Below are 15,543 nucleotides of genomic sequence, written 5' to 3'. Positions count from 1 at the left end.
GTCACCTAAAACTCAATTGTCTATTTTGGCATGCAAATTGGAAGTAATTAAAAATATTTTGGGGAAGTAATCATGAGGTATAAGTTATTTTTTGTGAAGACCTTATCACAAATGTTGATAGATAGCAATAAAAAATGCACACATCCTAGATGAGTGTGATGCAAATTAAGTTCTTTTAAGTGCTCTAAATGAAGTGTTAACAGAGTAATTCTTCTTTTCAATACATGTGATTTCTATGATCTTCAAATATGAATTAATGTTTCAATGAATGTCTTTAAATATCAAGACATAATGAATTGTTGCATAGATGTGTACAAAAAGATTAAGAATAGTGGAAATTATTAAGTATGCACATGTCCTAAATAAATGTGATGCAAATTAGGTTTGTTTTAGTGCTTTGAGCAAAGTGTTCCTAGAATTATTCTTCATTTCAATACATGTGATTTTTCAATGATCTTCAAATATAAATTTACGATTAAATAGATGTCTTTAAATATTAAGACATAAAAAATTGTTGCATAGACATATACCAAGTGGCCTTCCAATGGCTATAAGGAAAGGGTGTGAAGCAACAATTTTTATCTTTAAAATTTTGATTTTTTTTGTCAAAACAACATCATGCAAGATCAATCTCATTCTACAAAAGTGACCTAGGACAAGGAATACCAAATGCTTGGATAAAGAATGAATATAATTATAGGCTAATAAATGAGGAGAATGTGTGGGATTGGTACAAATGAAGCAAGATTAAGGTCACAAAAAATAAAGATGGATAGGGATCTAGAAAAATGCTAAATTTGACACAAAGATAACAAACCATATTAAAATATTCTCTCAAATTAATCCTAAAACTAAATAAAAGTTAACATAAAGATACAAAATTTAACATTACAATTATATATATTCACAATTTAAATTAAATAACAAACCACAAAATATCTTTGTAATATTATTTTTTATTTTATATAATGAAAATGTTTTAGTTTTATTCTATTGATGTAACTCTTTTGGAGTTTCTACTTCTCATTAAAACTTTGCACAACAAATATATTAAAAATAAATTAAATTTTGTCTTTTTTATATTGGATAACTTATGATATGTGGTGGAGGTGAAAATCATTTTTAAAATCTTTGAGTAAAAATTTATTTTAATACAAATTTATTTTAGCTACTTAAGAGATTTTAAATTAAATTTTTAGAAACTAAAAATTAATTAGTCTTAATATTTACTTCGATTTTTTTATTATCAGAATGTGAATCTATGTTTTAATTATATAACTATTCATAATTGTACCAAATATGTGATCACAATGAAATGAACCAAAAATAGTTTAAATATTTTTTAATATCAATTTAGAAACTTAGCTTTAATTGTAAAGGACATTTAAGATTTTTGCTTTATGTATAAACTTTAAAATAACCATTATTGCTCATTATTTGTGAATTCTAATATATATTATTTTATAATAATTACTATTAAATACAAATCAATTTAAAATATTTTGAAAGATAAGATATGCATGAATTTTTTTTAAAAATATTTTCATTTCTTAAAATAATATCTTAAATATTTTTTAATATCAATTTAGAAGCTTTCAAGATTTTACTGTGTAAGTTTTAGAAATAATCTACTTTGTGTAAGTTTTAAAAATAATTATAATAGATAAGATATGAATGATTTATTTTTTTTAAATATTTTTTTATTTCTTAAAATATAATATCTTGAATATTTTTTAATATCAATTTAAAAACTTTCAAGATTTTTATCTTATATAAATTTTTAAAATAATTACAATAATAAATTTAAGATCTTTGTTTTGTGTATATTTTAAAATAATCATTCACATTTATTATTTTATAATTTTACATTTTTTTTCATATATATCTAGAATGGGTGCAAATTTACAATTTCAGAGATATCAAAAGAAGTTGCTGCTAGACTGAACTTGTAAGTAACCGCATTTTTATTTTTATTTATAAATATGAAATTAAATTATGCTTCTACATGAGTTGTTTACTCTATGCAATCAATCTTCCTGTACATGTACTCCAATTTTATGTGTAAACGAATATTAGCAGTGTTATTTGAAAATTGCTTCCACGCCTACAAAATTCCCCTGTACCTTTTTACTGGACTTGCACTTGACCCCTGTACTACATCATAATCTGCTCCAAAGAAATTGTACTTAACAAAGTAATTCAGGACCTTCGCATGTGCATCTGGGCTGCCAGAACCCTCAGCAGAGCTTCTTTTAACAGCCTTCCATTTTCTACATAGTGATGTCATCCACAATATATTTGAAGCGTATAGCAAGAAGAGAAAATGGATAGAATACCTTTGTTTCAGATACATGTTTCAAAAATGAGAGCCTGTGGAAATAATCTCAAAAATTCAATAATTACATTCTTACGGTGGGCTGAAAGGGTAAGTAATCTCTCGAGCAGATTGATGTTCACTCAGGTCACCATTTTTCAGATGTAGTCTAGATATACTAAGGCAATCTCTTACCTCAGCAAGCATCTTGTGAGTGATATTGTGTTTGAGTTCAGAGTTTTCTTTATGTTTCACAATATTACCGGATAGGTGGGATTTACATCAGCATAGCAAAAGTTGATTTTAGACCTCGGCTCGTCATGTCAGAATATAGGGATTCAATTTTCTGACATTATAGAAACCCCTTTTAGGCTTCCCATTCATATTCATACACCAATGTGGTGTCTGGATAGGCTATGACCTAAACAACAATCAATATCTTTCATTTTTTATAGCCACCAATTTGAAGAATTTAGTATTTCTTCTCAAGCCTAGAAACCGAAGATTTTGGAACAGTCTGTATCCGATAGGAAAAGGAGAGGCTATAAGCTCTTCCTGCTGCTAAATTAGCAGAATATAATTTTCAATCAGAATAGAATGGACTATTTTAGTTTATGTCGTGATGAGACTTGTAACATCTAATCAACAGTATAAATCAAAATAGAATTTATCCAGGATTATTGTAGTTTATATGTCATTTGGGTGATTGTTGTAAGCAACAGAGCTCATTTTCAGGAAGCAAGGTTCTTTTCATAAGACAGCTTTCAACTTGGCGAGCGGACAGAATGCCTACTGGATTACAACCTGGGTCTCTTTAAAGCAAGTATCCATCCCTTAGGACTCAGGCTAGGCCTGTGTACAATATTGCTGAAACCAAGATTGAATTCATACAATGTAAAAGAAAATTTGCAAGAAAAAAATGACTTGTTATCTTCATTTCGTTGCAAATTGTAGCCTATGTAGTCTTTAGAAATTTAATGAAAGGTCATTTAAAGCACATGATGTCTGCTGCTTTGTCATCGAACTGTTCCTAGAATTCAGAGTAGTTTAGAGCATACGAGACTATACAATGCACATACATTACCCCTCAGGATTTAAACCCGTGTCTCCTTCATCTAGCACAAAACTACATAGCCTACTATGTTCTACAAAATTGTGAGCAGCAAGGGCTAAGAAAATAGTTGAAACATGATGTGATGCTGCTCTTAGTTTGTGCTGAAAAGATAACGTTTGAGTATTTCATAGCGAAATTTGAAACCATCTGGAGCTAAAGATTCAGTATATGCTTGAATATTCGTAGATAAACTGAGATCCCTGAGTTTTGGTGTTGAAATATACTATTTTCTTCACAATTTAGGAATAAATATAAAAGCGATTAAAATTTATAAGATTATGTCCATTTAGGAACGAATTTCAAGTTTTCAACAATTTGTTTCAGACATTAACCGGACATTTATCAAATATCTCTGCAATTTTTAGAAAATATAATAAATGACACTAATAGATTTGGTTACCAAACGGATCTCAAAGTTCACAACAATGATTCAAATAAATTTACCATTCAAAGCTAATTCTGCATTATTTCGTGCGGAAATTTGAAGTAATAACTGAGATTTGCAGAAATTAAGAAGCCTCGTGAGCTTATAGTTAGAATTGTGATTTGTAGTCAACGCTGTAGTTCACTGTTCAATCCTAATCTTTTTGTAATTTCTGCTAAATAATTTTTTTTTGCAGCTAAATCTGAATATTTTGGGTTACCCTTGAAAGCAATTGAGCAATGACTTCTGGGAAGGTTATCTGGACATGGCAATTTCTTGCATTGCTAGGGTTTCACTACTATGCAGCTGCAGCACCGGAAAAAGCATTAATAACATCCGTGCCTGGTTATGATGGTAGTTTTCCATCAAAACATTATGGAGGGTAGGGGTATTTCTGTTACTCTTTTCCTTGTCAGATTGCGTTTCACAGTGTAAAACAATTGTTTTGTTACTGAACGACATGTAAATAGGAGCTGTATTACAGAGAGAATGTTTCTCTCATATATTCAATATTTTCTTATTTTTGATACTGTTGTTAGTGGTGATTTTTTGTGCATATTTTTTTGGCTTGCAGATATGTAACAGTAGACGAAGCTCATGGAAGGTATCTGTACTACTACTTTGTTACATCACAAGGAAATCCTGCCAAAGATCCTGTTGTTCTGTGGCTAAATGGTGGTCCAGGTTGCTCAAGTTTTGATGGATTCGTTTATGAGCATGGTTTGATTCCTCCTTATTTATTATTGGTTTTTTGTACTGAATTTTTCCTCAATTAAAATTTTGAGTTGGGTTTTAGGGGTTGCCCACATAAAACTGCTCCCTTCGGCTAAGATTCCAATTTCTAAGGTTAAAACTTCTGCAAAAATTCATCTTGGACTTGCACCCAGTCTTAGACATTTAATCTGTAACAGAGCTTGGCTTTCTGCAAAATTGAAACCCTTCTCGGCCATATGACTAGTACTACATAACAACCAAGTTATCTTCACCAGTGAACCATGCCCCATTTGACTAATTTTTTAGATCCATATCTTATATGAATTATGTATTTTCTGTTTGTATTTTATCAATAATCTTCGCAAATTTTCTAAATGAAAAGTAGTTCCAATTGTTAGAACTTGAGGCATGGTATCCTTCTAGTTTTCATCTGTCTGGAATTGCACGTTCAAATTATATACACTTCCTTCACGTCTAATTATTGATAATTGAACCCTTATATTTACCTCTTTGGAATAGTCTGTACTGCTCGTAAACATTTGAAATTCAGAGATTGGCAGCTACTAAATAGAAGAAATCAATAAATTCAAATTGAAAGCTCTGCAGCTGTAAATATAAGATCTTGTCCTTGTAGGTCCTTTTAATTTTGAAGCGGCCACAAATGGTTCTGGAAATTTGCCCAAGCTACACTTAAACCCATATGCCTGGTCAAAGGTATGATTTTTTTCAGAATGGCATTTTTGTGTTGCTTGGCAATATTCTGAATATTGACAGTTCCTAAATTGGATTCAGAAGCTATTGTGTGTTACATTTAGAGCGTAGAACATGAAATGACTGTATTTTTGGCTCTTTTTGTTGAGGACATTTTGCCGTTCATAACATTACTTCTTGTCCAGGTCTCGAGTATCATCTATTTGGATTCGCCATCTGGAGTTGGCTTTTCATACTCCAGAACAGCAAATGACTATAATACGGGGGACTTCAAGACGGCTAAAGATACACATACTTTCCTTTTAGAGGTCCCAAATCGTTCCTCGAAAATCATTTTGTTAGGATTTACTGATTAATGGTATTTGAATTCACAAGTATAGAATAGTTATAGGAGGAGGAATCCGCAAATTATTGAACAGGAACAAGGTAAAGGTAAACTAGTTCGCTGAACTTTTTCGGAATTGGATGAGACAAAGGCTATAATAAAATTCATCCATAAAAAACTCAAGAAATTCAGTAACGAAGAAGTATGCATGAATAAATGACTGTTTAAGACGGGCAAATGCTTAAAAAATCTAGATTTTTCTTTGTGTATGGTATTGAGAGCAGTGGTTCGAGGAATACCCAGAGTTCCAATCAAATCCATTCTTTATTGCTGGAGAATCATTTGCAGGAATCTATGTTCCGACTCTGGCATCAGAAGTATCCAAAGGTATGCCAAATATGATATTTCTGTCTTTTCTAGATAAAACAAACATGTCTTATGCGTAACCCTATTTATGGAATTATTCTGTTATGTTACAGGAATTGTAGCTGGTTTAACACCTGCTCTGAATTTTAAGGTAAAGGTGTTTCAAGATTCTTACCGAATTGGTAGCCTGTCATAGAGAAAATCATAGAATCTAATCTGTTTGTTAATATAAACTTATTTCCAGGGCTATATGGTAGGAAATGGGGTCACAGATCATAAGTTTGATGGCAATGCACTTGTGCCATTTGTTCATGGAATGGGTCTTATATCAGATGACATCTTTCAGGTAATTCATCATTCTTTGTTTATAACAAATATCCCAAAAGGCATGAATATACTTGTAATAACTTGTGCAGTTTTTCTACAAATGATAGCTTGTTCTTGTCAAATAAATTGGATCGAAATAAGATTTTGTAGTGAAGATATCTACAAAAACTGAGGTCTAAGGCATCCACAAGAAGTGAGCCATAGTCCCAAGCAAGAATAGATTAGGAGCATTTATGAAATTGATTGTAGTGCTGAAAGTTCTTTTGAAGTGGTGCCTATTCTATCTGATTGATTTCGATGCAATCCCCACTCTTCTCTGTGCTTCGTTGTTTAGGAAAAGACAACACCCACATTTAATCACTCCTCTCTTTCGCACGCATTCTGTCTCTTGGATTTGTGTATTCACAAAAGAAATCATAGTCATACACATGCTTTTAGCACATGATGGCAATTCACCACCATCATTGCATACATGTCAAAGGATAAATGAATCCTCGATTCTCTTTTCGTTAGTTACATCTTTGAGATAAAGAGGCAACTCGCACAGGAAATTGAAATAAATTAAGATTTCACGAGTCTAAGATCTTTTCTTTCTTTCTTTTTTACGGGCACATTTGTAGAATTCAATCTACGCAGACACAATTGAATGGTGTCATAATAGCAGGTAGAACACTTTCAGTCGTGCAACATCTAGGAAGCTGGACATAAACCGTCATTAAGGATTAAGCTGACAAATAATAAATTTTACCTCCCTATAAACGCTAGCGTACATTAACATGCGCGTTGTGGGCATTAATCACAGGTTTATTGGGATTAAATAGAACTATTTATGCCATGAACGATTTTTGTTAGCTTAAGTTTTAAAGATCAATATCATTGAGAAATTGTCTTAATCATAAAGCCTTAACATATTGCTTCAAAATGCCTGTGAACGGGAAAATGGTTTCGAGTGGGGTTTCCCCTTCGATAGGGTCCGAAGTAGGACTTAAGGATGTAGATGAGGAGGACAAAGACAAATGGAATTGGGCGTTGGACAAAAAAGAGGAAGAAAGTTGGCTTAATCTATAGTTCGAGGCCTGTCAAAAACTTTTAAAACGCTGCGGCTGGTTCCTCTGTCGCCAAGGGTTCGGCAGAGCAAAGTAATCCAGAGATTTTTTTCTTCTTTTGTGGTTGTTGTGAAGGATTCCACAGCAGATCTGGCTGTTGTTGGGTGGGGCAAACCTTTGTGAGTTGGCCTGTGGCAGGGTTTGAAGCGTGGCTTCCCCTGCAAGCGTTGTGGAATCTAGCCCTCGTGAAATTGCCCCCATTGACTGTTGGATGAGCTGAAGTTGAATGAGCAAGTGGTGGTAAATGGTAGTTGGGTTATAGGTTTATTCCAGCTATGGCAATCAATGTTCGGGGGCAGAGAAGATTGTTCTTGGCATGTGTCCTGCGACTTCTCCAAATCTTCTTGATGATGTAGGTTATGATAGTAAGTTACCTTTGAGGAATTCCTGGGTTAATGTTGTTGAACGCTCAGTCTGTTCCTTAAAAGCAGTGGGGGGTTGCAAGGGCATTATGCTTAGGATCCCTCATTCTACTTGTATAAAGGGTTATGGAAGTTTATAGGAGTTAGGTAGGAGTCTCATGGAAAAAAAAATTGGGGTTAAGGAATATTTGAAATCTGTTCTTAAAAAATAGAAGCTCTTATTTTTTAGGCTTTCATTTCGAGAGAAAATAGAAAAAATAGAAAATTATTTCATTTTTCATTGTTTAATGGGACCACCAGCTTCCTTCAATTTAGGAGCTTAGATTTTTAAGCAGAACTCTGCTACAAATTTCACGAGACCACCCGCTTTAAAATATTCTTAAAAAATCTCTGCAGCAAAGAAAATGGAAATTATGTTGTCGTATGGAGATTGCAGCCATGATCTATGGCTTTTTTTCGTATCTCCTTTATAAATCATGATGATTGTATTGAAATAATTTTGAATGGCTTGTGATTTGTAGGTAAGTGAAAGCTCTTTCTTAATAGGGCCTCGTCTAGGTTAGGCTTCCACATTTGCCATTGGAATATTGGGGGGATGAGGTTTTGGTGGGTATTGTTAACTCATTTCATTCACTCGTCACTTTTGCTACAACGATTAAATTTAAACTATGTCAATTGTTTGCTAAATTTTGTATGAATGCTAATGTGGATAAGGTGTATCCTTTCTTATCACCTTAACTTCTAAATTGAGAGAATGAGTGCAATAGATTACGTATGATAATTCTTTAGTTATGTGTTAGAAGTGAATCAAATTTGGTCATGCTTTTTGTTTTTTGCTTTAAAAACAAGAGGAAGCAAATGTCTAGACAAAAGAAAAAAAGTAGTTTAGACACCCCTAGACTAATGTTGAGTTGTTCTTGTTAGATAGAAACAATAAGGGTTGTCCCACTTTGGTTAGGATTAATTCTAATGAAAATATTATTGATGTTTCTAGCTTCAAGGTCCTTGTTGGGATACATTCAAATGTAAGGAAAGGAGGATTGTACAAAGTAGGCAAATGTTAGTGAAATTATGGCTAGTGTGACCTAAGAAGGAAATGTCAACAGTCCAAAGCATGTGACTTTGCATTGGCCTAGCTCACCCTCTAGTGTTAAGGAATAATGGAGGAGGGATCTAGACAAGATTTTCTAGACGCCCTTTGTTTTCTCTAATTTAATTTTAACAAAAAAAAAAGGAAAGCAAAAAGGAAGGAAATTAGCTTCAATAAACATGTGGACATGGTTGTTGGTGGTGTCTAGAGGTCTCTAGAGCAATATTATTTCAACTCACCTTAAGTTAGTTGGTCATTTTTATTTTTTGGGTGGTTTGCCCCATGTTTGTTGTTTTTGTCCCTAGTGAGATGATGTTTGATGTGGTTGCTAATGGTTTAAAACCTTAGTGTTGTTTGTTCTTTATTGTTGTCTTTGCAATGTTTGTTGAGCTTATTTGGTGCACCTTTTCTTTACCTTTGTAAAAGGATCAAGGCCCTTTCAAAATCCCTCAATTTTAATCTTAATAAAAAAATGTTGCTTCAACTTTATCCTTGTACACTTTTCTTAGATAAGGTAAGAAGCATTAGGGTTTATATAAACAAGACTAAAGCATGCCTTTTCTATCTCTACAACTTGCCTATGCCAATTTGCATACCCTTCCCATAGTGCAAAGTGATTTATAAAATAACACTTATTTTGTGGATTTATAAAGGCTTAGTATAGGATCGATAGTAAATCTATAGAACATACCAACCAAATATAGAATATTGGTCTAGTTATAGCATCTAGTAAAATAAATCATACTACCCATTAATAGCAAATATGAAGTGCCATCCACTTGTTCCTTTCATCATCTTGTGAGTGTGATATCCATATCTTGCATTCCTTGATTCTAAACTCAACATTTATTATTTCCCTTGTCTAGTTGAAAAATTTCCAAGCTTCTACAAAAGCTCTACTTGAAAGAAGTAATGGAGTAGTAATGCAATTTCTTATGTATCAAATTTCTTAAACTTCTATTATAAAAATAAAAATAAAATATTAAAATAAATAACTCATTTTTAAAAAAATTGACTTTTGTTGGTAAGCTACTAGGTCACTTACAAAGAGTGAGCTTATAAATAAGACAAATATTATAACATGAAAGTACGTATATAAATCTAAGAAAGACAAGTATGTGTCAATATACTTGTGAAAAAAAACATATATTAGTTGTTCTAAAAAAAGTAGATAAAGTTTTCAACATGCATTGGTGTTTGGTGGAAAACTAGGGGAAGGGTACCAGTAGTGGACATTGATAGTTCTGATACTAATTGTTAAGTACAGATGCCAAGCTAACAAGATGAGAGGGGGTGTGTGCGGGGGGGTGAATCATACAAACTTAAACTTCCATGAAATCAACAGATTCAACCTCGGTAGCTTTAACAGATATATGTAACCAAAACTGTAAAACACGCAAACTCATAAACAGATAACATCACAACACATTCAACGCCAGATTTAACGTGGAAACCCAAATAGGGAAAAACCACTGTGGGATTTTGGACCCACTCAGAAATATACTCTTCTAGAGTATGCTCGGTTAAAAGAAAATCCTGTTAAAGATTACAAACACATTGCTAGATGTGACCCGGTTAAGGGATTTCCCTCAGATCTATTAGGATCTTCACCTTGTTAGAAGTGACCTTGTTAAAGGGTTTCAAACACTCAATCAGAATGTCACCTTGCTAGAGGATTTACAAATAAGACTGTTTAGTCCACTCGGTTAAGAGATTTTCTGTCACTTACAAATAAACAATAGTAATGAGTATGCCTGCAACTTTGCATCTAAAATGCTAAAGAAAATTCTTATTTGCTCAATAAAATCTAGTCATAGGACTTATCTTGTCCCTCTACTGGGCTCCTTACTCTGTTATTCAAACAGGTCTTCAAGCTTTTGTGCTTGGTAATCACTATGTAGCATCCCTGTGCTTACACTTGCCCGCATGCATTGTTTATCAACAGTTCCTTATTTATAAACAATTTGCTAACCACTTAATCTCTTTGATCACATTTTCCATGATCAATCATAGCCATCAGATCTTCAATCTTGACTAGGTTCAATGTATCCTTCGATCTAAAAACGTTTTACCTCGCCTTGGAACTTGCATACATTTCTTGGAACTTATGCTAGGGTATTGCGGTTCAATCTGAGCTGTAGATCTTCCTGCCGATCTTCCATTGCCATAGATCCTTAACAAACTTCATACACGTTGTATCAATCATTTAATCATATCCAGCTCATTAGCTTCCATCATTAAATAATGCATGTATACATCCAATGCATTCTGTTATTACTCGGTTGCAACTCGGTAAATACTAAACTTCACTCGGTAGACATTCCGCCTTCATTAACCGATAGCGATAACCTTAGGGTCTACTGACTAGGTTCCTTAGGGTTTACCGACTAGGTTCCTTGCTCGGTAACATAGTATAGTATTAACCTTACAAACAATAGCATATGTAGGATATCAAAACAATCTAAACAACATGATCTCATCATTGTCTAACTCGGTAATAGTTACCCATTGAATAACTTATTCCTCCCCTTATTCATCACATTCTTTCCGTGTCTTTTACCGTCATCTTAATTCTCTTCAAAACATACTTCTTAAGATATGGTAACATCCTACTAAATCAGAAAATCAATTTCTTGACATCAATGACAAAATAATATTGTGAAGACAGTAAACATCCTAAATCAGTTATATCCATAATTATCAACAAACTTCTCAATATCCTAATTGAAATGCCAACAATCTCTTAATGTTTGTTATAATGCCAACAATCTCCCCCTTTGGCATTGATGGCAAAACTAATTGATTTGACCTAAAAACTTCGAATTCAGATTGCTGAAATGCTCTCCCCTTGTCATTAGTCTTCTCCCCCCCCCATACATTAGTCTTCTCCCCCTTTGACAAAATGCCAAAAGAAAACTAATACATAATTTCTTCCTGTGTGAAGTAATTCCTTTGTTGTTCGGTATCAACTCAGTCTTGGTTAGAGTATTTTATCTTCAATTCTCGTTCCCTGTTTTTGTTTCTTGTACACCTTTAGAAAACATCCTAAAGTGTGTAAATCAGCATCAACTCCTATAAGATATTCTTTAGAGTCATCGAATTGATGCTTTCACCGAACTCGGTCAGTGAGTAGAAGATAGGGGTAGGACCCCTAACTTACTTTTGAGATACTCAAAAGTGTCCCTTGATAGTGGCTTGGTGAAAATATCTGCTATTTGTTCCTTTGAACTAACATACTCCAACACCACTTTCTTCTCTTGAGCTTCTTCTTTAAGATAATGATATTTGATAGAGATGTGCTTTGTCTTAGAGTGCATAACAGGATTCTTTGAAATGTTAATGGCACTAGTATTATCACAGAATATAGTTACTGGTTCGGTAACTTTCTCATTTATGCCTTCCAATAGTTGTTTGATACATGCTATATTGGTACAATTTAATGCTGCAATAACATATTCAACTTCTGTTGTTGACTGTGAAATACATCCTTGTTTCTTGCTAAGCCAACTCACTAGTCTTTCTCCTAAAAAGAAAGCTCCACCACTTGTGCTTTTCTTGTCATCTATGTTGCCTTCCCAATCAGCATCAGTATAAACTTTTAAATCAAAGTCATTTTCTTTCTGATATACTAAGCCATAATCCTCAGTACCTTTCAAGTATCTGAAAATTCTCTTGATTGTTGTCATGTGTGTTTCCTTGGGATCTGCAGAAAATCTTGCAACTATACCTACTGCATGTGCTATGTCTGACCTACTGTGAACAACATATTGCAACTTTTCAATCATAGATCGGTAAAGTGTCTCATCAACATATGCAGATTCATCATTCTTTGATAGTTTACAGTTGGTAGTCATAGGAGTACTTACTGGTTTTGAATCCTCCATTCCAAATTTCTTCAAGATATCCTTTATGTACTTGGATTGAGTAATGAAAATCTCATCTTTCATTTGTAGTATCTGTAGACCTATAAAATACTTTATCTCACCGATTAATGACATCTCAAATTCCTTGCTCATTTCATTTCCAAAGTTCTTGCATAAAGAGTCATTTCCACAAAAGATAATATCATCAACAAATATGGTTGAGATTAGTATTCCATTTTCATCATTCTTCATGTACATATTGTTATTTTCACTTGTCCTTATAAAACCAATCTTGATTAAATAAGAGTGCAATCTTTCATACCATGCTCTAGGTGCTTGTTTCAGACCATATAAAGCTTTGTTCAATTTACATACCTAATCTTTATTATCTCCTTCAACAAATCCTTCAAGTTGTTCAATAAAAACTTCTTCTTCTAATATACCATTCAGAAATGCAGATTTGACATCCATTTGATATACTTTGAAATTCTTGTAAGCAGCGTATACCAACAATGTTCTTACTCCTTCAAGTCTTGCCACGAGTGCAAAAGTCTCACCATAATCAATTCCCTCTTCTTGAGCATAACCTTTGCAAACTAGTCTTGCTTTATTTCGAATGACCTCACCTTTTTTATTCAGCTTGTTTTTGAAAATCCACTTTGTACTGATTACATTTTTGTCCTTCGGTCTTGGGACCAGTGTCCATGTGTCATTCTTCTTGATTTGATCAATCCCTTCTATCATTGCATTTATCCAATCTTCACTGTTAAATGCCTCTTTCACTATCCCCAATTCAAATTCAGATATTAGGCATGTGTTCTATCTCAGTTTATTCCTTGTCATCACTGGATCATTCTTATCTCCTATAATCTAACTTGATGCATGATTCCTTCTTACATACATGGCTAATACAGACTTGGTAGACTCTGTATGATCTTCTTCATCACTCAGTAACTGGATATTCTCTTCATTTCTTTCAGCAGTTTTCTCGGTAGGACTTCTCGGTTGAACATATACAAATCCTTCATAATCTTCTAGTTCTTTGGAGTTTCCTTCATCATTTCTTTCTGCAAATTCATCAATTTTCACATTTGCACTTTCTACTATTTTGTTAGAGGATTTGATCAGACATTTAAATGCTTTGCTTCTAAAAGAATAACCAAGAAATGTTCTTTCTTCACTTTTCTGATCAAACTTACCATTTCTGTCATATTTGTGAACATAGCATCTACTTCCAAAGATTTTAAAATAACTTACATTAGGTTTCTTGTCATACCAGATTTCATATGGTGTCTTCAAGGTTCTTTTCTTCAGTTGTACTCGGTTCAAGGTATAAACTGTAGTGCTTATTGCTTTTCTCCAAAATGTTTGAGGTACCTTCTTTTCTATCATCAAGGTTCTTGCAAAATCCACAATTGATCTATTTCTTCTCTCAACAATTCCATTTTGTTGTGGAGTTCTCGATGCAGAGACTTGTCTTTTTATACCATGATCATTGCAGAATAAGTTGAACTCGTCAAAGGTGAACTCTCCTCCTCTATCAGATCTAAGACATTTCAGTTGTCTTCCTGTTTCATTTTCAACTCTTGCCTTGTACCATTTAAACATTTGAAAAGCTTCTGATTTTTCTTTTAAAAACATTATTGACATCATCCTTGAGTAACCATCCACAAATAATATGAAGTACTTATCACCATAATAACTCTGGACTTTCATAGGACCACAAAGATCAGTGTGCACAAGATCTAAAATTCCCTTAGAAGTGTAGGACTTACTTGTAAAGCTTGATCTTGTCATCTTACCCATCTGGCATCCTCGACATATAGCATTCTCAGGTTTCTCAAGACTCGGTAGACCTCTTACTCAGTGCTTCTTACTTATTTTGATCATATTATCAAAATTTACATGACAAAACCTTTTATGCCATAACCTGGTATCATCTATCTTTGCATATAGACACTTATTCCGAGTTGAGTCAAGGTGAAATGTGTTACCTTTTGTTTTTGTCCTGGTAGCTGCTAACTTCCCATGCTTGTCATGAACTTTGACAATTCCTTTCTGAAACTCTATTCGATATCATGTATTGTTTAGTTGTGCTACACTCAACAAATTGTATTTCAAACCTTCAACCCAATAAACATCATTACATTTAACATTGTCAAGAAGTGTTATAGATCATTTACCTCTCACTGGACATGGTGCATCATTACCAAATCTTACATAACCTCCATCATAGTCTTCTAACATAACAAACTTGTGTTTATCACCTGTCATGCGATGTGAGCATCCACTATCTATGATCCAAGAATCATTAGTATTTATGTGAGATATTAAAGCTTTTTCTTCGTACCTTTCTTCATCTGATCCATCTTTGATAGCCACATAAACAACTTCTTCTTTATCAGTTTCATCTGATTTATCATCATTAGATTCCTCATTAGCTATTAGACATGTCTTTTTATCTCTTCTTTTGAAGTCTCGGTGTCCTCTGTAATGATTATCTTTCTGTCTGTCATCTCAGTAATCTCTCTTTTCACTGGATTCTTTGTCAGGACAATTAGAAGCCATATGTCATATTCTATCACAGTTAAAACATTTCAAAAGCAACTTTCCTTTGTACTTACCTTTTCCTCTCGGTAGCCTTCTGGCTAATAGTGCTTCAAACTCTTCTTGCTTTCTGATTTCTTCATAAAGTTTGTGTACCTCCATGTTTTTGCGAAATCTTTCACTTGCTCCACTGTGATTCCCTTCAGAGTACTTATACTTTCTATCATTGTAATCATCAGATTCATCAAGATGAAAAGAACTAAATGCAGACTCAATTTTA

The 15,543-nt window shown here is 33.4% G+C and overlaps 1 protein-coding gene across 5 annotated transcripts in view; it reads left to right on the top strand.

Moving 5' to 3' along the window:
- Positions 1-15,543, top strand: part of LOC131050418 (serine carboxypeptidase 1) — a 108,109-nt gene that overhangs the window by 13,762 nt on the left and 78,804 nt on the right. The window contains exons 1-8 of one of the 5 annotated variants that reach the window (XM_057984586.1): positions 1,884-1,948; positions 4,049-4,234; positions 4,427-4,572; positions 5,201-5,280; positions 5,463-5,585; positions 5,887-5,989; positions 6,082-6,119; positions 6,213-6,314. In XM_057984586.1, the coding sequence (XP_057840569.1) occupies positions 4,092-4,234; positions 4,427-4,572; positions 5,201-5,280; positions 5,463-5,585; positions 5,887-5,989; positions 6,082-6,119; positions 6,213-6,314 (735 nt within the window). In that variant the 5' untranslated portion in view covers positions 1,884-1,948; positions 4,049-4,091. Of the gene's footprint in view, positions 1-1,883; positions 1,949-2,015; positions 2,426-2,486; positions 2,525-2,883; positions 3,134-4,048; positions 4,235-4,426; positions 4,573-5,200; positions 5,281-5,462; positions 5,586-5,886; positions 5,990-6,081; positions 6,120-6,212; positions 6,315-15,543 lie in introns of those variants that run through there. The other 4 variants (XM_057984585.2, XM_057984587.1, XM_057984589.2 and 1 more) reach the window with 4 other exon arrangements.

The sequence above is a fragment of the Cryptomeria japonica genome, chromosome 1 (genome assembly GCF_030272615.1).
Source record: "Cryptomeria japonica chromosome 1, Sugi_1.0, whole genome shotgun sequence".
NCBI lineage: Eukaryota > Viridiplantae > Streptophyta > Pinopsida > Cupressales > Cupressaceae > Cryptomeria > Cryptomeria japonica.
Note: the sequence above shows the minus strand (reverse complement) of the source record. Positions and strands in the feature narration are given on the sequence as shown.